This window comes from Abramis brama (genome assembly GCF_963993115.1).
Source record: "Abramis brama genome assembly, chromosome: 3".
NCBI classification, from domain to species: domain Eukaryota; kingdom Metazoa; phylum Chordata; class Actinopteri; order Cypriniformes; family Leuciscidae; genus Abramis; species Abramis brama.
The window spans coordinates 27080534-27102884 of NC_139965.1; the positions used below are offsets into that span (position 1 = coordinate 27080534).

Sequence of the window (22351 nt, forward strand, 5' to 3'; positions counted from 1 at the left end):
TTTTTTTTTTCTTGTTTCAAGTTTCTTATGCTCAGCAAGGCTCCATTTATTTCATCAAAAGTATTTTAATGTATTTGATTCCTTTGATAAACTGTGATAAATGTTTTTCATTCTAACATTATACATTTATTTAATGCATCCTTGCTGAATAAAACTATTAATTTCTTACAAAAATTTTACTGACTCTAGAGTTTAGAACAGTGGTGTACTTGTATTTTACACTGCTTTGTTGTAAATATAGACAAAGCCCACATTTAATTTACATATTACAGATCTAAGCTACATAACAAGGTACTTTGCACAAATGAAGCAAAAGTAGATTTAGCAAGGAGTCAGTGGAGAAAAGGACTTTTATACCTCCTCAGTCAGTCAATACAGCACACAATTAAGTATATGTAAATGTGGGGTGATCTGATGTAAATTTAAGCCTCTCTACCCATAAAGTCTTGTTCACACCAACAGTGATTAAATCACTGGAAGTCGCAGTTTCTGTACTAATAGATGATCTAGCCTGTGTCCAGTCTGCAATTTTGGTAGTCGTTTATTGTGAGATGCTGCAAAAGACACAAGATGTGAGTACAACGGTTAACGACACCCGTCTTGCGCGTTTACATTGAAAAACAATGGAAAAGTAGTGCAGTGGAATGGAAAAACACATTCTGTGTGAACAGCCCCTAAAAGTGACTGCAGTCTGTTTGCTTGTGCTGTTTGTGTATGGGGTCATAATGACTCTGTCAGATGGTTTGCTTCTCCTGTCTTCATTTTATGAGAAGTGTTTAATCCCTCCGTTGGCCGTAAGATCGTAAGCTTTTTGGTAATATAACGGCTCTAATCCCCTGACTGCTGATGAATTTGATGAGGGGCATTACTTTAAAGCAATTTCTCTTCTCACCCACTGCAAGAAGAGATATGCCTTGAAACACTGGTTTATGACACAGACTAGTTTAAAGACAATTTATTGGTGCATTTGATTTGGTGAGGGTATTTGTTTTATTTTAGTATTCTGTAATTTTTTTTTTTTTAAAGATACCAGATAATGTGCAATCATAATATACCAAAATGCTGTCATCCTGGAAATGTCCTTAATAACCCTGTTTTTTTTAGTTACCCCAAACAAGAATAGATGGATTTTGGGATGTAAAGAACTTTCTTCCAATAAAGTGATGTATAGACCAGTGGTTCTGAACTTTTTTGATTAGAAGGCCCCCTATTGTCCAACACTTAGAACCTGTTTACACCTAGCATTACGATGCGTTTTGGACGATCGGATCACAAGTGGATGACCTACTCTCCGCCTACTGATCTAATGTGTAAACATTATGAGAAGCGCACTAGCCAGACGGGATTTTTGAACTTTGTCGGCTGAAGACGCAAGTTTGATTTGAAGATGAAAAAAGTAACAAACACTTTATCTCACCTTTCCTAATTTGTAACATGCACTGAAGGCCATGATATACTTCAAGCAAAACCGAAGAACGAACGGCTGTGACATCATTTCAAACAAAATCAGACCAAAACGAAGTTCGTTTTGAGAGTTCGAAACCACTTGCCTAAGCGAACTTCCCAGAAAAGTTTAAGGCTGGTAAATAACTTTTAGTCCAGTCATTTTATGAAAAAAGGTTGAACAAACTGCAACAGAAGCAAACTCAACTGATTTTGTATCCTCAATATGTCCTGAGTAAGGAAAAAAAAGCCCTGAAGAATCCCATTAGGGGAAGTTTTGAAAAAGACCCAAATATAGCCTATTCATACGCCTATTCATTCTTTTTCTTACGTGAATAGGGTAAAAAGTTTAACCTTTAGATATCACCATGACAATTACTGAGTTGATTACATCAAGTAAGTAAAAACACAAGTTTTTTTAAATTGTTTGTTAACATGAACAAACGGTGCATAATCTAATTATGTATGTGCTAATTTGTATAAATACCACAACAGATCTAAACATTGGGTATAGCCAGGTGAAAATGTCTTGTTGAATCTTGTTGACACATAACAGTAAAATACTTAATGTTAAGGTCTGAATGGAACCCATTTAGGTTACCCATGAGCATTAATAAACAGAGGCAGGAAGAAGTACTTTAAACCAGCCTTTAATTATTATTGCAGAGGTGGGGTTTGGGGCTGGGTCCGTGTCCTTACTCAGGACATATTGAGGATACAAAATCAGTTGAGTTTGCTTCTGTTGCAGTTTGTTCAAGGTTGACCCCCATTTTGGCTTAAAATGACTGGACTATTTGTACTACCATTGGTCCATAGCAGTTAGATTCATAGCTAGCATTTGTTTAAAGAAGCATGTGCAGTTATAGTATATATCGCTGGTCCTGTATTTCGAACTTCATTTTATCCCTAAGCAAAGAAAACGAAAAAATTGCTGTGCCTACATTGGGGTTTTCGGCGGGGTTTTTAATCAGAGCAGAAATTAAAGCTGCTTGTAACGAGGTTAGTTGTCCAGGGGAAGAAGGATGCGGGAAACAGCGAACATTTAAAGACTTTAATTATAAAATAAACAAACACAAAACGAAAGTAAAAGCAGCAGCCCCTCACGGACGACTGCCGCACACACATAAACAAAACATAGCCTAACATAAAATAGTTTAACTCTCTCGTCCTTTCCTGTTGTCACTCCTCATTTTATGCTTTCGAAGCTCCTCTGTGAGAGATACGAGACCGGTGTAGCGTGCAGGTGGCACTTATCATCAATCAGGCCACCAGCCTCGCGCCACTCTCTCACGGTTCTGCCCCGCACTGCTTGCCACACTGCTGCTCCTGGGTGTTTTTCTTCCGGATCAGGTCACGTTCATTTGTAAATCGGTTGAGCTCATTTCTATCATTAGAAAGATCTGAAAAAAAAAAACAACAACATACATTTACCTGCACATAGACCCCTATCCTCGAAGAAATCAGGACAGAAGTGGTTGAAAGTGGACAAAAGAGACAACACCTGGTGTAAACAAGGATGTGTCTCCCTCGTCTACTTATGATCCGATGAACACATCTTAATACCAGGTGTAAACGGGGCCTTACTTTAACCCCCATATAAGGTAAGACATATCCTCCAGTATTTCTGCTATAATTATGACAAAGCTCCTTGTTTTAAATAATTGGAAAATAACTGGAAATGAAATGGAAATAATAGGGGAAAAGCCTGGTCATACAATTAATACTCCACAGGATCTCATTGGCTTCATTAGCACACACTAGCAAAAAATACCAGTGGTTTTAGGGTGCTCAGAGACACTGCAACAAAGTTTTCCTCCAGGGATGAACAGCAGTATAGTCCTTGCAGTGTTCTTTTTCACAACAATCGCCTACATTTTACAGTATGTGGAGCACAAGAGAAGCTGCATATTTTAAGTTTGAATATTAAGCTCAAGATCTTTTTTTAATTTTTGTAATTTTTTTATACGGCATACATAAGATGCGATTCATAAAAATTGTCCATGACCCCATCTGCATTTCTGGTGTCTCAAAGGTTGAAAAACAAACAAACAAGGGGAATAATAGTTCTCTCTTTTAGTAATAGTAATTTCTCTCTTTTCAGTCAGGTATCTTCATGAATTGCACACCTCAGCTCTTTCAAGCTGTCTTTAGTGTTGCTCTTAATTGCATTCATGTAGAAACCAGTGTTAATTGACTTCATGTACTAGCCAAAGTTGTTTTTCTCAGGGCCTTCATGGTGCTGATGAACAGGTGTGTTGATTAGATCATGAATCACAGCCAGAAGGAGATCTTTGCAACATCTGCTCTTTGATCATCTTGCATTTCCAGCTATAAACTCTGGATTTGCACCGTAGCAAGAGAGTAAATGGCACTGTACCTTTGTCTAATATCAGATCAAACCTGCAATGAGGTTCAGTCCTAGTGCATCTGATTGGCTGCGCTTGAGCCTTACTCTCCTGATATTACACCATTATGAAGGTGTAATATTAAGACTTGACCCCAGATGCCATGTGTGTGTGTACATTTATGTGTGCGTGTCTTCTATAACTGCCGGGAGTTCTTCCATGCTCTCTTTCTAATGAGAATTAGACTAAATTACATCCAGTGCATTATTATTAGCCTGTCAACTGTGCTTATTATGGGCTGCATCTGTTACACAGGGGGGAATCCCTGTGGTGTCCCTCTGGCTGTATTTTTTTTTTCTGTAATGGGCCTAATAATGTAGCTGTTTCACACTGGAACAAAGGGGATCGGTGTGTTTTCGTTTCATTGGTTTACTTCTTTCATTTATTTTCACCCATCCTTTAGCTGCCAGGTCTGGTATCAGTAATAAGCTCCTTTTGAAGCTGCTGATTGCCCTTGATTCGTCCCCAGACTGATCAGCAGCTCAGAGGAGTTGAAATGTCCAGAGTTTAGTTAGATCTGACACACCTGAGCTCATACACATGACTCGCTTCTCAGTGCTGGCCAGAGGGCAACACATTTCCTTGGCATTGGACTTGTAATATTTCTGCTGTTGTTGGCAGATCAGACCCCTCGACTAGGAGCATGCCAACACTTGACCCTGACCATTGTGCCATGAAGTAAGTTTTGCAGGAAATTATTCAAGAACATTGCAGAATATTCTTATTTTGCAGTAAAGTGGAAGCAAATTTTGCTTCACTTTTTCACATTTCCTTAAAGACAAGATGAACATTGATCTTATTGACTTTAAACATTATTGTGTACAATTCATCAGTGCGCATTATTCTGAAATGGTTTTATAATTTTTTCATCAAAATGTGTTAACGTCGTTAACCACCTCTAAATTGACACGTGGATGGAGAAAAACGAATCAACAAAAATATTAAATCAAATCCTGATGGATAAAATCTGGCTGTTTTGTCAAAATGAATTACTCAGATGCATAAAATCTTGATTTTTTTTTAGTGCTAAGTAGATTTGTGTTGTCTTAAAGGGAATAATGATGGTTTGTTTATACTGAAAAAATAAAAACATCAGCTAACATTTTTCTAGTTCTCAGTTGTAAAGGTTGAAGAAAGAAAGTCGGTCATTAAGCGCTCACCTCTAGTTGGGTTGCCATGATCCAGAGCTGGATTCCGACTGCCAATTTAGCCAGGGATTATGCTAACAATTTTGTGCAGCTGTTTGCAGGCAGTTGGCAAATTGTAGTCTACAGCTCCAACCGGCCAATGAGTGACAAAAGACTTCAACATGGGCGTAACAGCCCTTCTGAGTCTTGCTCTTCGTTTCCAGAAGCCATATTGTGTATGATCGAAATCTTACCTCAGGAGACTTGAGGTAATGTCTTTCCTGTGTTTGGTTTGAGATGTACGAGCCAGCGCAATGGCTCATATTTGAGGTATTCTGTGATTAATATGTTGTGTAATAGAGCAGGAAATCCTATTCCCTGTGGCATTTCAAAATGCGGTTGGATACCATTTAACCCTTATTAAGTTTCCTTAAATAGGTCTTCGATTCGCTATCTGTTTTTTTCACTGCCAAACCCTTGTCACAAAACCTTTCAGGCTTGAAAGAAGTTTCATAGTGGATTAAACATGCACATTAGTAAATATACCCTGTGGTTAGATTTGTCACTTTGTTTCCCATTCTAAGATTGTCTAATTCTAAAGCCAGCATTTAAAGCTTTCATTCTCTTTAGCAGAATTGATTGTGATTACCATAACTTACTCATTATAACATGTAGCATAAATGTAAAAAAACAAAAAAAAACATCAGTGGGGCTCCAGCTCCTCTCTGCATTGTCTGGTGTTGCATGAAGAGCCTGTGGCAGGCAGGAGTAGGGAGGACAGGCGTGCAGTCTCAGGAGCAGGTCTGTGTGGGTTGTGGTGACAAATGAGCTGAAAGCTTGGTATTCATTGCACCCAGCTCTCCTGTGCCAGCCCTGTCCCCCCTTCACTGACGGCCTTTCATGTGTCAACAATACCTCCCACTGTTCCCTGAGCTCAAGGTGCCAGCAGAGGACAGCAGCCTGGGATGGTGCGGCCTAAGGCTGGGCGGTAAGACTGTATATACCATGCGATCGTAGACATGTCAACCAGTAGAGATTTCACTGTCTTTCACACTGTGGTAGATATATTATCAGTGGGCTAGACTGCTACATATGATCAATAAACAAAGTAATGTAGAAACAGATCAAGACAAGGAAGACTTTGCTATTAAAGGTACTTGCACACTGAGTCCAAAATTTTCGTATGCGTTTTTTCTTATTCGTGATCCTAAAAATTTGTCTCACACAGAAACCTTGCGCTCTGAGCCAGATGCATATTAAAAATCGCAAAACAGTGCAAAATGGAGTCTTCAAGCCTATGCTTTGCTAGCTATACTGGAGCCACATATTAAAAAAAAGACCACCAATTTCTGTGAACTAATTGATCCTGAACAGTTCTGGATTTTGGCGTTCGCTAATATAACTATTTGGGGTTTTTTTGGAACTCAAATGTTACATCATCTAAAGATACTTTTGCACTAATTAATACCATTATATTGATTAATTATGAGATTACAGTTATACTGCTGTTTTTGGATTGACCAGGGCAACTGTGTGTGTCAAGGTCCTGATCCAGGTAGCAGGAAACAACTAAAGATGCGGAGAATCGATAGCAGCCTGCATTAGATGAAAGAGCAGCTCATGAATCAACATAATGAGGATTCAGAGGGGGCGTGACCAGCGTCAGGTTGTCGCTGCGACTGAGACAGCGCTAAGCGCATTCTAATGGGGACCGCTCTGCTGAGATGGATGTGCTTGTTTTGAATTCTGTTTTTGAGAGCACTGCGTTAAATAAGTCAGCTCAGCTCTGTTTTCCTCAAAGGAGTCGCTCGGCCACAGCTGTGGCTATCGGGACGGCACAATGTTAAACTGCATTCATCCCTGACTCCTATTACCAGCTGTAAGCCCCTCTACAAAAAGCCATTTTCTTAAATCTAGCGTGGTATGATGCTCTCTAGGACATGGTGTACTCTTCCTTTAAGTCCGCAATGCCACTTGTTCAGAGAAGGGATTACAACCATGTTCCTCCTGTTTTTAGCTTGATCTCTGGATTATTCAGAGCTCAGCCATATCTCCTGCATATTAGTGGATTTGAATGCAAATTATCCTTGTACACAGATGCACCCTGCACTGCGTTGGGCCGCCTGATCCAGATGCTTCATCAGGCAGGCTTGATCAGGTGCTTTGCGGTAGGGTTCAGACAGCACTTTCTGAATATGTCCCTGAATCTCAGAGTAACGGCATGTGAACTCTACCTGTGAAAGCCAGAAAGATCAAATTATTTATAGCCTCAGCAAACAAGATGAGCTGCTTATCTTTCACGATGCAGTCAGACGCTGCTCTGCTCTGCATGCTCTGAACTGAGGGTGCGGAGTCAACGTGGGGAAGACGAAGTAAAGGGGAAAGAGATTAGAAAGAGATGAGAAAGAGATGGAGCGCAGGTCTGTGAAACAAGTGCAGACTCTGCAAAGAGGATTAAACGGGAAGATTGGAAGAAAGAATGATTCAGTTGCTCTGATCTTCCGTAGCAGTGAATATTTCAGAATTATATGAAATCAGGTTTCCACGTAATACACATGTAGGCCAGGATGAAGGCGTGTATGTACGGCTACCATTCATCACGTCTGGGTCCTTTTTGCTCGGTTCGTTAAGTATGGAGTGTGTAGCAATATTTGGCACTTCGTTTGGGTTGATGGATTGATGCGTTTTCGTTCTCTGTTGACCTTAGTCTTAGCTGTAGTTTGACAGTGGTGTGGACTGCTAATGATGGCATTGGCATGTTGTCCATGCTAAACCCAGCACAGTAATTAGCTGTAGTGAAAGGCAGTGCTGTTCTGTGTATTGATTTTTATTCTTTGCGAAGAAGATAACATGCCAAAGAGGGAAGAGATGATATGAGTTAGAGGCTGCTGATTTGCCTTATGAGCTACGTTTACGAAGTAATGTGATTCTCTCCCTAGTACAGAAACCGCAGAAGCACAATATGGTTTGTGAAAGAGGAAAGATGTGTAGAGAATATTGAATTCTTTCTTTCCTGTTATACTTGTCACTATTTCAAGAACAGTAGTCACAATAAACTACCTTTTGGCTTTGCATCCTAATATTTTTATGCAGAATTTGGGATATTACATAAAAAATGATGCATGTAAAAACCAAAATGTGAAAAGTATCTAAAAAGAAAAAAAACTTCTATGCTTTCTTGAAATGTATACCTTTTTTTATTTTGTAAGAAGACCACATAAACTGTGTTACAGGTTATATGAATGAATAATTTATTCTTAAATGAAAATATTATCAGACCAGTATCATTATATATCATCTCATAAGCTTTATTCAGATTATTTTTGTGATATTACGATTTTCTTGAATGGAAACATTGTTGACTGACTGGAATGCAGAGCTGTTATTGTTAACCAAACTTAAAATTATTTTTGTTCATTTAAATGAAGGCTAAAATAAAATACAAATATTAACTTTATAAATAACGTTGAATATAACGTTAATTTACAATACTTACATTTTGCCTAGGTAACTAACTGAAATTAAATAGTTTTTTAAAAATGTACAAAGAAAATAAATAAAACTGAAATAAAAAATAAAGCTAAATAGAAAACAAAACAAAACTAATCAAAAACAGAATTAATAATACCTAAACTAAAATTAAAATAAAAACAGAATAAAAAAATAAAAGGTAATGCAAAATATTGATAAATATTATAATAGTATATAAATAGTTCTTAAAATAACACTGCCGCCAACATTGTCAACAGAAGAGAATTTGCCTCTGACGCACAATAAATCCAGAAAAAGTCTCCATTGTGAAAGGCTACACATTATACCCATAACGATAAACAAACATAGAACAAAAAACAAATGCTTTTCCCCTGCTGCTATGAATTCTAAAAGCAATATGCAAAACCGTGTACACAGTCATCCAAGACAGATATTGAATTTCTCTAATGCTGCATTTGATTATTCATGCAGAGGGAAACATATTGATTGGACCTTTTAAACTCTGATTAATTCCATGTAGGTATGCATAAAATTTTCTCTGACTGTAAGTATATTATTGAATGTTTGCCAGTCATTGCAGTTCATGCAATGGGTGTTTCATAGAATGTGTGTTAATGTACGTTTGTGTTTACATTGTAGGTAAGCAGTGATGATGCGTTGTCTGGCAGCCCGTGTTCACTACAAGACCCTGATAGTGATCTGCGCTCTCCTCTCTCTGCTCACGGTCGTTCTGTGGAACAAGTGTACGAGTGAGAAAGCGCTGCGCTTCCTGCCCCGGCACCCCCAGCCCCCTCCCAGCCCGAAAGTAGACAGCCATCCGCAGCAAGCCCAGCCCCCCGAACCTCCACCTGTGGTCGGCGGAGTACGCTACGAAGAGATTGACTGCCTGATCAACGACGATGTCACCATTAAGGGCCGTCGAGAGGGAAGTGAGGTATACCTGCCCTTCAGCTGGATGGAGAAGTACTTTGAGGTATACGGGAAGGTGGTGCAGTACGACGGCTACGATCGATTCGAGTTTTCACACAGTTACTCCAAAGTATACACCCAGAGAGAGCAGTACCACCCCAATGGTGTCTTCATGTCCTTTGAGGGGTATAACGTGGAGGTGCGTGACAGAGTCAAGTGCATTAGTGGAGTTGAAGGTGAGTTTTGTTTTAATAGTGATACCTTTTCACATTTGATCGGTCTTATCTGATAATGGTTTCTTAGAATTGCTATTCTGTGGTGTCTGTTGTCAAATGTGGCCATATGCATGAACTAGGCACTGTTTACAACTGTATTTAATAGTGATTAAATATTTGACTAAAACAGCAGAAACATAAATATTCGGTTTCAGATGAAATCATATAATTAATTGATTGTTAAATTAGCACTTCTGTGATGATGAATGTTGACTTTTTTATTGTCTATTTCATGCACACAACTTGTCAACAGTGTGAACACACTTCACCAAAAATGATGGTAGAGTAGCAATTTAAAAGTATAATTTGTAAAATTTGTTTGGATGAAATATCAGGAGGCAGGTCGTTCCTGAAGAACTTCACTACGACTGGTTTAATTTATCGCGTTAGAAAACAATACCCCGAACAGCATACTGGGTTCAATTACCCAAATGTAATTACCGAAACTTTATTTTTTGGTATTGGTAAAAAAAAGTCTTTTTATAATTTTGGTGCATTATTAGTATTTAAGAATGCTCCCATGTGATGTCACCACCTGAGATGGATGTTAAAGGAGTAGTTCACTTTCAAATAAAAAATTCCTGATAATTTACTCACCCCCATGTCATCCAAGATGTCCATCTTGGATTTTTGGAAAAACATTCCAGGATTTTTCTCCATATAATGGACTTCAATGGCAACCAACGGTTTGAAGGTTCAAATGTCAGTCTCAATGCAGCTTCAAAGGCTCGACACGATCCCAACCGAGAAATAAGGGTCTTATCGTTTTGCTAGATAAGACCCTTATTTCTCGATTGGGATCGTGTCGAGCCTTTGAAGAAAGAAAGACATGGACATCTTGGATGACATGGGGGTGAGTAAATTATCAGGAAATTTTTATTTGAAAGTGAACTAATCCTTTAATACCAGATATTCAGTGGGCTAGGTTGCCATCGGTTGTTTGGGCTATAGGTGATGATACACGGGGCAACTTTTTGGCTAATGTTGCCGTCAACGGGCAACCAGGTGAGACACAGGGCCAACGACCGATCTAAAGTATCCAGATAGAAATTTGTTGCCCATTCTCAATGGGAAAGTGCCCGAGCAACATTGCCCAGAAACATTGCTCAAAAAAGTTGCCCTGTGTATCATCACCTTATACATTCGGTCACCAGTATGTATTCAGCTACCAATAAAAGTAGAGTATTCTCAGCATACCCGTTTTACCATGTTTAAATCTGTTCTGCTGGTTTTACCCTTCACAATTAGAGCAGAAAATGTGAGAAAAGTCAGCATATTCTGCCTGGGCCTACTCATAACTGGCTCTCCTAATGTGTGTCAGTAAAATCACAGTTACTTTCTCCCAGTCTCCCATCATCAAGATTCACCTAAATGCATGTCACATTAAAGCAGCACTTAATTGTGGCACACTGGGAGAAGTGAGAGGCAAAGCGACCTGCCTCAGTTCTAACACAACTTGTTAGTGGCCATTAATAGTCATTTAGTGCAGTCCAAGAGGAGTTTCCTGGAAGCCAGGCTTGAATGATCTACTTCTAGTTCTTAGTGAGTAATGCACCCTCAATGGACTTTACATTAAGCAAATGAAAGTGGGATTGATTCAGCCAAGAACTGAATCACAAGAGCTGATTTGATGACCTTAGACGTAATGGAGAATAATTTTGCACTCAGACTCACATGTGTCTTCTAGTGAATCTCAATGAGAAAAAGCAAAATCAAATTAAAGCAGAATATTTTGTCTTTTTTGTTAAAGAACCTAAATGACAAGCATTTCAAAATGAACTGAGAGATGACACTCCTTGACGAGAAAAAGCTGATTATGGTGGTCTGGGTTTTGTCCTTCAGAGGCGTTTTACGCCTCTTCAGAGACTGTGTCAGTGATCCATCACTGTTTCTCTGCCCTGACAGATTACTTTCAACCATTTCCTGCTGGCTCACTCTTCTCTCCATCTCTCTATCTCTTCGTAAGGACCGTCCTTCAGTAGACAGGGTTAAGTGCCCTGTTCAAGGCATCACAGTGATAGAGCTAATCTCAGTCTCACTACATTTCTTGGATCACCTGGAATTAAACCTGCAGGCTTTGTGTTAAGAGCTCAGACCTCTGACCATCAGGCTACCACCACCATCATATCAAAGCTATTAACACAAAGTTTGTAATGCTTTCTGAAGAGAATAGAGATTCATTCAGTGCCTTTCACTCTTCTGTGTTCCTTTATAATGAGACTGGGTAATGAAGTAATCACTTCTTAAGAAAGTATTGAAAATGAGGTTGGTCTGATCAATACTGGAGTATAAAGCCTTCCAAACCACAACATTACTATTCACTAAAGATGGTGAAGTCTCTCGCAGTGCTTCACAGGATGGCAAACAAAGTGGAAGAATTTTCTAAGAAATGAAAATGAATCAAATACAAAGAAGACTGCCTGTGTGTTTGCATATGCGAGTGTACATCGGTGTAACCAATGACAACCTTGTGAGCAAACCATTGCACACTTGCTTAAAAAAAACCTGAAAGCATTCTACAGTACTTTCTTAAAATGCTGAAATGCAGCACACCCAGGCATACTGCTCTGTAAAGCTTTCACTTTTTGCAAAGTTATTGATCAGCATTCTGGTGAAAGCTTTTAAAACATGTGGACCTTGTTCCATGTGCGCATTCTAAGAACCCCCTTTTTTGTAGCACCGCAAAGAAGCACATTCATACCATATTCCTGTGTGTCAGGTGGAAAAATTGGGTTGTCTATAAGTAGAGATGAAATCTTCAATGTCTGTGGCAGTCCAAAAACGATGGAGTTTGTACCAGCCCCCTTATGTTTTCTTTCTAGGTTCCTCTCCTCCATAACCAAGAGCCTGTCCATTACTCAGAGGCTGTTTACATGGAACCGCTCTCTGTTCTACATGCTACAAAGAAGCTCTGTAGCAGTAATGACTGTGTTGGAATGAAGGTGCCTGTAGGGAATCATCTGAGGTTTAAAGCATTGCCTCTGAATCTCCTCTGGTATCCATGGAAAATTAAAGCTAGAGCAGCCTCAAAGTACAAAATAACATTTAAGCTCAGGCTTGAGTCCAGTGTATAAGGAATGTTATGGTGCCGGTGTGAAGGTCGTGCGACCTGCTCTGTCTGTCATTTTTTGATCTCACTAAGGTAGTGTTCTGTTAGCATGTATTTTAAGGTGTTACAAATGCACAAAACAAAGATTAATTAGAGGTTCTGTTCCCCTCGTTCTCATCCCGGGCATCAGAGACACAAAAACAGTGTGTTGAGCTCCGAGGTAATAACCCACATGAGCCTGCGGCAGTGTGTTAGAGCAGAGCCTATTATCAGAGACAGCAGACAGACTCATCAGTCTCTACTGAAGGAGAGAGAGAGAGAGAGAATAAAAAGGAATGAAAAGGAGATGAGTACGGATGGTGACAGTGAAAGAGAGATCCTTTTTCCTCCTCCTTCAGTTTGAGGGATGGCATCTCCTCTAGCAGAGGATCAGAGTGCTCTGAATAGTATCTAGGCCAGAGAGCGCCTCCACAGTGCCCATATGCCTCCTGATACAGGTCCCACTTAGAGCCAGTGTGTGTGCGTCCTGGAAAGCGGGAGGCAGTCTCATTGGTGTGTTTGTCATCTATATTGCCTTGTTTTGTCTGTGTTTAACCCTGCATGTGTTTTTTTATGTGTATGTTTGTGAATAGACGCTTTAAGGCCAGCAATAAACCAGCAGCGCAGTCACAGTGTTTTGCCTATGGCTTGATTATTGTCATGCCAGGCTGTAGAATAGATGAGCTGTGGTTAAATGGAAAAAAAGGATAGAGAGAGAGTTAATGAAAGCCTGCTGACCTATAACTCTGACAGCACAACTTCATGCTTGAGATCAAGGTAACTGTTTGCTTCAGTGGCTTTGTCCTCCCAGTGTTCGCCGCTCGTTTGTACATCTCTGGCTAATTGAAGGTTTATGTTTTCACTTGTCAGTACTTGCCAGTAAAATTGTTTAGAAGTCATGAAACCAGAAACAAGATTATTTATAATGAATGAAGATGGCATCAGTGCAGAAACCACTGCTTCACATTATCAGACTCGAGTTAAAAACAAAAGACTCAACAGTAAAGCTATTATTATAAAACGGTTAACATCTTAAGACACATATTAAGCCTAAAATGGTCAAGCTAAACAGTTGGTATATGTACACTTGTTAATTTTGAATTTTGTGTTAATAAGGCAAGTTGCTAATGTTGCTTGGCAACCGAAAAGGAAGTCTAAAGGCTAATAACCTATATTACTCAGAGAAATACTTATTTATTGTTGTTTTTTGTTGGATTCCAATGTTGTATTTGGGTCTATATTGCGGTTGTCGCTTTCCAAAAGGTTTTTTAAGGGGGCTTTTAAGCACTTTGCTTTATTATGTGCATCACATTAGACTTCTGAGATAAGTTTGTTGGCCATATCAATGTGAGTACCACTGTGATTACTAGCGGCAGATGTTTACAAGTGTAACCGCCGTAAGAAGGTTTTGAATGGTGGTGTATATAAATTTGCTACTTTTCTCTTTTCTCTGTTTAACACCCAGTCTCTCATATCTCTACTTCTGTTTCTTCCCTATAGGAGTACCTTTATCCACCCAATGGGGCCCTCAAGGGTATTTCTATGCTATCCAGATAGCTCAGTATGGCCTGAGTCATTACAGTAAAAACCTGACTGAGCGGCCGCCCCACATGGAGGTGTATGATACAGTGGAGGAGAGAGACAGCAGGTCTAGCACATGGACAGTCCCTAAGGGCTGCTCTCTCATCAGAGTCTACGACAAGACCAGAGCCACATCAGTACGACAGTTCAGCGCTCCCGGTAAAGAAACAGATATTGAACTACATGTTTGCAATTTATTTCATTGATCTAGTATTCTTATGTTCTTCATACACTGCATTCTGTTTTTTTATTTCTGTAGGATTCTCTGTCCTCCAGCTTCACACTTAGTATGTTTACAATTCAATTTCAGTATCTTTTTAAAATGCCATGTAAATACTTTAGTCTGATGAAATCAAACCAGTACAGTTTTTTGCATCCCTACCTGTTTCCTTATCTCTTCTGTATTCTTCTATCAGCATCTTTGCATGGCCTCTTACAGTCCTGCTCCACTGGGTATTCACATAAACACCCTCAAAATGTCAAAACACACTCAACTAATGGTGCCTCATGCACTGCTATTCAAACTTTTAGGATCGGATATATATATATATATATATATATATATATATATATATATATATATATTAGGGCTGGGTATTGACACAAATTTCACAATTCGATTCAATTTCGATTCACAAGCTTGCAATTCGATTCCGATTCTGATTCGATTCAGTATTGATTATTTTGGATATCAGGTACAATACAATAGCGAATTTTGGCAAATCCAGGAAAACAAATCTCTTAACTAATGCTGTAAACTGGGAGTCCGTTGTTGGCAGGCTAGTAGGCTTCTTTAGCCTACTATAATATTGGAGGTAAAAATTAACTGATTTGTATACAAACACTTAAATTACACTTTTATTTATTTTTATAATAATAAAGTTATATTAAATATAAACATTTAAATGGTGGCTGTCATAAAAACTTGCCAAATTTATTCAAACATGCATTAAATATTGAAGAACATTAAACATTATAATGAATATGTAATATGGTGTATATATTTAGCAAAATGCTCCTTTCTAGAGTTAATTTTTCTAGCTGACTAACGGGTTTATGGTCACTAGATATGGTTTTTCTGAGGTAAATGTGACCTTACATGACATTTGTTTACAAGCTGTTTTACTGACGTCTTTCCACGGTTGAAACACTGATTGAGCGATTCCATGTCACATGATTCGGATTTCGGTAAGTTTTCAATCATGTGCTCTGCTGCTTCTCTTGAGCTGAGCCAGAGCGATCTCACGCCATAGCGCCAAAACGGTATTTATGTTTTTGAATTTCGTAAGAAAATGGACGTAATTTGAAATCTGAGACTTTGTTTCATATCAATAGTAACAAAGCACAAAGATTATTGCGATTTACTGGATGGGATGCGCGCTACAATGTTCCATTCATTCATCAACTGAAAACAGGATGACTAGACTAATCGATTCTTGATTTAAGAATCGTTATCGGTTCGTAAAATGAGAATCGATTAAAATATAATTATATATATATTTTACACTATCATATATGGCATATATATATGAAGAGTTCAGATGCAAAAGCCTCTAAGTGCCATCTGAAACTTTCTTCTAGAATGATAATTTTTATCAATCTCGTATATTTAAATTCAGTAATTTCACTTAAATGGCAATGAATATTACCTATTATTTGTCATTTAAGTGAAATTACTGAACTTAAATATATGAGCTTGATAAAAAAAATGATCATTCTAGAAGAAAATTTCAGATGGCACTTAGAGGCTTTTGCATCTGAAATCTTCATATATATATATCTTATTTATTTACTTACTTACTTACTTACTTACTTATTTACTTAATTTTTTTAACTTTTATTCAGAAAGGAGGCATTCAGTTGATAAAAAATGACAGTCAATGCATTTATGTTATGCAACAATTTATTTTTCAAAGAAATGCTGTTTTGAATTTTCTATTCATCAAAGAATCCTGAAAAAAAAAATCACAATTTCCACAAAACAGTTTTTAACATTGATGATAAGAAATGTTTCTTGAGAACCAAATTGAATGTTAGAATGGATCATTAGAATTTCTCAAGGATCATGCTGAAAATTCAGCTTTGCCATCACAGGATTTATATAAATGTATACAACCGCCACGGTCATCAACTAACAAAGAGGCTATTTAATGACAAAATGCTTGTTTGTCTGTAAAAATAGAATCATATGCTGAAAAAAAAAAAACTTCTTTCATCAGAAAACATATTTCTTTCAACATTTGTTTGCCAAATTGCACACACAGGATTATAGGGTATCGCAGGTAGTGAAGGAGACATCTATGCTGCCTTCAGAAATCGACCAGATGTAGGCATCACAGTAGACAGTACATTATGTTCCTCCCTCAGGATACTGCATGATAAGGCAGCATTTCTGAGGTCTTGGACACACCGTGCTGCTTTTTAGCATTGAGCTAATCAATAGCCATTAGAATTAGCAGGGCTGTCGTGCTGGCAGGCAGTAATTGGTGTCATCACCCAGAGCATTGATTAGAGCGGAGCCAACTAGGACACACTGGGTCCAGAGCTCCAGCAGGGCGCTGCCTCCCTCCCGCTCTCTCCGTCCTCCACATCACTGCTATTGATGCGAGGGTAATCAAAGCAGGACAGTACAAATCCACTTAGTCTCTACATTGCCTTAAGTAATGGATTTATGAGTGCATTAAATAGTGATAGGGGCTGTTTGAGCCAAAATGCCCTCTACTGCCTTTTTTCTTTTCCTTTGATTAGCTTTTGTCCTTTATCCCTCTCCTGTCCCATTATCTGTCTTGCTTTTATGTTGTTGATATTACTCTGTCTTGGGTGTTTACTCTTGCTTAAGTCTTCAACCTTATTCTTATTCTTTTTCTCTTGTTCTTTCATGCCTCCTTTTCTCCTCTCAGTTGAGGGTATGAATAGGTTTCCTTTTTTGTTCTGCATAACCTTGTCAGAAGGCAACACAGACAGAGGCAACGAGAGGGATTTGACACTAACAATGAGAGATGACTTTAGGATGAAGTGTTGAATGTGCATTTCTGTAAAAAGAGAGATAAAGTACTTTGACTGAGAGTTGAGTAACTGATCTGCTCGCTTTGCAGTGAGTTGCACTGCAGTGTGTACCAAACAGTCTCCTGGAGGAGAAATGAGTTTTAGCACTGTCCAATGTCAGATAGATTGTTTTAAAGTTATTTCACGGTTATTTCACTTTCTGCCTCTCTGACACCAATGTGTCTGTTTAATTAACCCCAAGAGAAAGTGACAAATGAAACCTTGTGGTTTCAAGACAACCTGTACCATCACTATTCCCAAGTACTATCTCTTAGTGTGTGTGTGAATCTGTACAAACAAGTGTGTCTATGCATATGATACCGTAAAGAAACGGGAGAACGTTTTTGTAGGTGTTGTACGGATAATAATACTGTGATGCAAACATTTTCAAAGATGATGTGATATCAACATTGCACAAATTTTGTTACCAGACAACAGTTTGGTAGTTTACATGGTGTGAAGTGCAGCACATGGTGATAATGTGAAATATGGAATTTTTGTGCACATACAAAACTAATATGGCGAATGCAAACAGACTCCATGTCATGACTCCAACATGACTCCATGTCATGCCAGTGTGCTGCTATACACAGGTTGACATTCATCAACAAATTAACACTTCCCTAATAATTTCAGAAAACTTTTTTAGTTTGAGCTGCATGTTTTATATTAATAATTAATCTAAAAATGAAAATTCTGTCAACAATTAATCACCCTTGTGGCATTTTATAATCAATAAAAAAAAAAACAACAGCGGAAAACAAAGTTTAAGGGTTATTGAAATTAAAATGCTTGGAAAAACATGCAACAAACCCTTGTACTTGCAATGGTTTTATACTGTGCGTATAATTTTCAGTTTAATCTTAATAGTCATTAAGGTTGATTATTTGTTGTTTATGGCATCGATTTAGTATCAGTACCATGAGTTTTTTGTTGTTGTACCAAAGCCAAAATTTTGCTATGGATCCAAGATTAGTAGACATCCTGTTAAATGTGTTGTAACATTTCCTTTTTCTGTTCCTTGTGTTTTAGAAAACTCAGAGGGCGTCTCACTTCCTCTTGGCAACACTAAAGATTTCATCATCTCTTTTGACCTGAAGTTCACATCTAATGGTAGCGTCTCTGTCATCTTGGAGACCACAGAGAAAGGGCCTCCGTTTGTTATCCACTATGTCACCACTACCCAGCTCATTTCTTTCAAGGACCGCGACATCACCTATGGGATCGGCCCTCGGACAGCATGGACCACGGTCACCCGTGACCTTCTCACTGATCTACGCAAAGGCATTGGCCTCTCCAACACCAAAGCGGTCAAAGCCACCAAGACCATGCCCCGACGTGTCGTAAAGTTATTGTTGCACGGCCACGGGACGATAGACAATATCACAATCTCCACCACTTCACATATGGCGGCTTTTTTCGCCGCCAGCAACTGGTTGGTGCGCAACCAGGACGAGCGTGGTGGTTGGCCAATCATGGTGACTCGTAAACTTGGGGAAGGTTTCCGTGCGCTGGAGCCGGGTTGGTATTCGGCCATGGCGCAGGGGCAGGCCATGTCCACTCTAGTGCGTGCCTATCTGATGACAAAAGATGACACGTACTTAAAGGCTGCCCTGCGTGCCACCGGACCTTTCAAACTGCCATCAGAGCAGCACGGCGTCAAAGCCGTGTTTATGAATAAGTATGACTGGTATGAGGAGTATCCCACAATCCCTAGCTCCTTCGTTCTGAACGGGTTCATCTATTCCCTCATAGGCCTGTATGACCTGGCGCAAACCGCAGGTGAGAAACTCGGTCGGGATGCAGGTCAGCTGTACAGCAAGGGTATGGAGTCTCTGAAAGTTATGTTGCCCCTATATGACACGGGGTCGGGCACCATCTATGACCTGCGCCACTTTATACTGGGCATGGCGCCCAACCTGGCCCGTTGGGACTATCATACAACGCACATCAACCAGCTCCAGCTGCTGGGTACTATTGACAACTCGCCCATCTTCAGGGACTTCGTCAAGCGCTGGAAAAGCTACCTGAAAGGAGGGAGGGCAAAGCACAACTAGAGCGGAGCACACCTCTAAGATCTCTTTAAACCCTCACGTCCTCTTCCTGACTGCCTCTGTGAGGGCCACTGTGTCTTGCATGAAGGAAAAAATGGCTGAACACTTCGGTAGTCCTCTGATTTTTCTGTTTGAGACAGTAATTGAAGTGCTTCTGGTGTCTGTGCTGAGGTTTTAATTAGGTACAAACGCAGCTGCTTGCAGCATGTGTCTGGATGAGGAAGAGGGAGGGCTTAGGTATTTAATATTCAAAGCTCCAGATCTGCAGGTTTTTTGAGTGAGAAACAACAGATTTGCCACATTTGGGCCCACTTCAGTCAAGATGTGGGATTGAAAAACAGCTTTCAGAACCTTCTTCCAAAGTACAGCTCAGAAAATAGTCAGTCACCAGACAGGCAAAAATATTGAAAATAAATTGTAGAGAACAAACTAAAGTTTGCTGCAGTAGTCATTTAAGTTCGTAGCCTGTGAGCTTAACAGTAATGCATATAAGCTACGGAGAAAAATGATGAAAAAGTGTAGCATTATTATGTTTCAGTGAAGGTTTACTTAATCGGTTTGACATTAGAAGGAAACACAGCGCCTTTTGTTCAACCTACTGTCCAGCCTTCAATCTGCATTTCATGATCCTTCGCTCTGTCAAAACCTCGCCACAATCAGATTGAGCTGTCACTAATGCGGCCCAGTCCTGCCCATAATGCACTTAAAGCTTTAGAGAGTAGGTCGTAGGTCAGTTGCTTCATGTTTACAACAGATTTCAGGAAACATTGCTATAGGTATTAAAACACCACTATCCTAGAATAGATTATCAAACACAAAGCCTAGATTATAACAGTTTGGTTGCTTTTTGAGAAACCAGAGGGAGTCGTGGTGGTCAGGTAGCCTGTGTTCACCCCAATAAGTCAAACCTCAGTTGAATTGTGCTACATGTAGACTGGTCATGCACTTTACTTGTGTGGCATGCGTGTGTGGTGAGGATGCCTTTATACAACCATGTGATGAATTGTGACTTAATTTCTGACATCAATCAAGTTTTTTTTCTCTCTCATGCCTTGATGGCAGTGAATCATTTTATAAGGGAATTTCCACCTTTTGTTTGCCGATTGCAAGGTTATTGTAGCTGTATCCATTTCCTCAATTTTCCCTCAATTATTATTATTATTTTTTTTTATATATATACAAATTGTTTTTGGGCAACTGTATTAGGTCTTGTAATATTTCTTTTTTTTAGGTAACATCTAATTCCCTTTGTTTTGAGTGTCAAAAACACAGTTGCCATTATGTAGAGCAAAAGCATGTTTCTTTCACATCCAGTTCAATAATTAGCATCTTAGCCAAGCAAAAGATGCAGTTTCATGTATTAAAATAAACACATTATTAGTACTTCCTCATTAAAATAGTGAAATGATTTGCATGTAAGACTATAGCATCTGTTTTGTTTTGTTTTATCCAAAAGCGTCTCCTCACATCAATATAATACTATACAGCCCTCTGACTAGTGCAGCCAAGTGTTTGAGACTGCAGATGGGAATATTTTCTCGAGTTCAAGAGTTTTGGCCGTGTCACTTCCTAATGTTTCTCAGAGCGTTCAGCCTCTTGACCTCAGCAGTCAAACCTCCACCTGGCTGAATCCTGTCGATCTTTATCTCACATAACTACAGCCGTTAAGATGGCGAGATATTATCTCATTATCTGACAACCTGCTGTTCAGAACCATCTCAAACAGATGTTCATATTCCAGTGTGGGCTTTTGGCTTCAGATTTTCAGAAAGTAAATGTCAGAGAAGAAAAATGTGACATTTCTAAATGTTTTATTTCAAAGCTTCTGGTTTGTTTGGCAGAGATAGCTTTTAGAGACTATGGGTGCTTTAGCCTGGTGGCATACCTTTGTGTTGACCTTTTTGGTTTAAAAATCATTTTTTCCCATTAAAATCTGGTTGCTCGTAGTTTCACCGACACGGATCTCACATATAATACTATGCACATTTCATACTTGTTGCTTAATGGGCAGACATATGTATGTTGAAAGGCAGAGAGCTATTTCATTTATATTGTACCAAAGTCTCTAAAGTTTGCGTTATTTTTATCTTAAACTTATATGGAAGTATGGAAGGCCATGGAGCATTTCTTCTTTTTTTTTTAGTTTGGAAAGATTGTGATTAATGGAACATTTTGAGGTGGTGTATACATGCCTTCCTCCTCTGAAGAAATGCCTTTTGATACAGTTGTTTTTTTGTTTTGTTTTTTGATCTCCAGTATAGATTTTTATAATATAGAATGAATATAGAAGGGAACTGGGAATTTAATTAATCACTGCTATCTATGGGCATGTGTGCAAATCTTGATGTAGAGTTAACGCTCAGCGCTACATATATCAAAAGGGAAAAGAGAGACTTGGAACAGCATGTCTGATCTTGAAAGCCTGGTTTCAAAGCAGCCTCCTTTTTGAGTTGTGTTTACCAAACGTTGTTTGCATTTTAGTGAACTCCTTTGAATAAGCAATGTTAAAGCACAACTATAGTTTCTTGAATTAATTTATTCTCTTTCTCTCTCTCTCTCTCTCTCTCTCTCTCTCTCTCTCTCTCTCTCAAAATATATATTTCCAGTCTGGACAATGTGCAAAGCCTTCCTCTGCAAGCTGCTGCATTGTAGAATTGTAAAACGGTAGAAATGTGGTTGATCTTTTTCCCTCTTCTTTTTTGTCACTTATTTTTCATTCTTGAGTTATAAATTGACATGTGTACTTCATGTGTATGCAATAAATGGTTGAACTGGATCGCAACAGCTGCACACCCAGAGGTTGTACAGACTTTGCAAAGGAAGCACAATATGCGATCGTTTTTATGCAGGACAAATGTTTATTAAAGTCTTTGTGCTTTAAATTGCTTTTTTTAAAGTTGTATAAATAAAGGCATTTCGTTTTATACATAAA

The 22351-nt window shown here is 38.9% G+C and overlaps 1 protein-coding gene across 2 annotated transcripts in view; it reads left to right on the forward strand.

Annotated features, from left to right (window-relative positions):
• glceb (glucuronic acid epimerase b) overlaps positions 1-22351 on the forward strand; it is a 60319-nt gene extending 37968 nt beyond the window's left edge. For both annotated transcript variants that reach the window (XM_084108278.1, XM_084108279.1), the window contains exons 3-5: positions 9107-9612; positions 14240-14479; positions 18398-22351. In XM_084108278.1, coding sequence (XP_083964404.1) covers positions 9117-9612; positions 14240-14479; positions 18398-19422 — 1761 coding nt within the window. In that variant the 5' untranslated portion in view covers positions 9107-9116 and the 3' untranslated portion in view covers positions 19423-22351. The remainder of the gene's footprint in view (positions 1-9106; positions 9613-14239; positions 14480-18397) is intronic.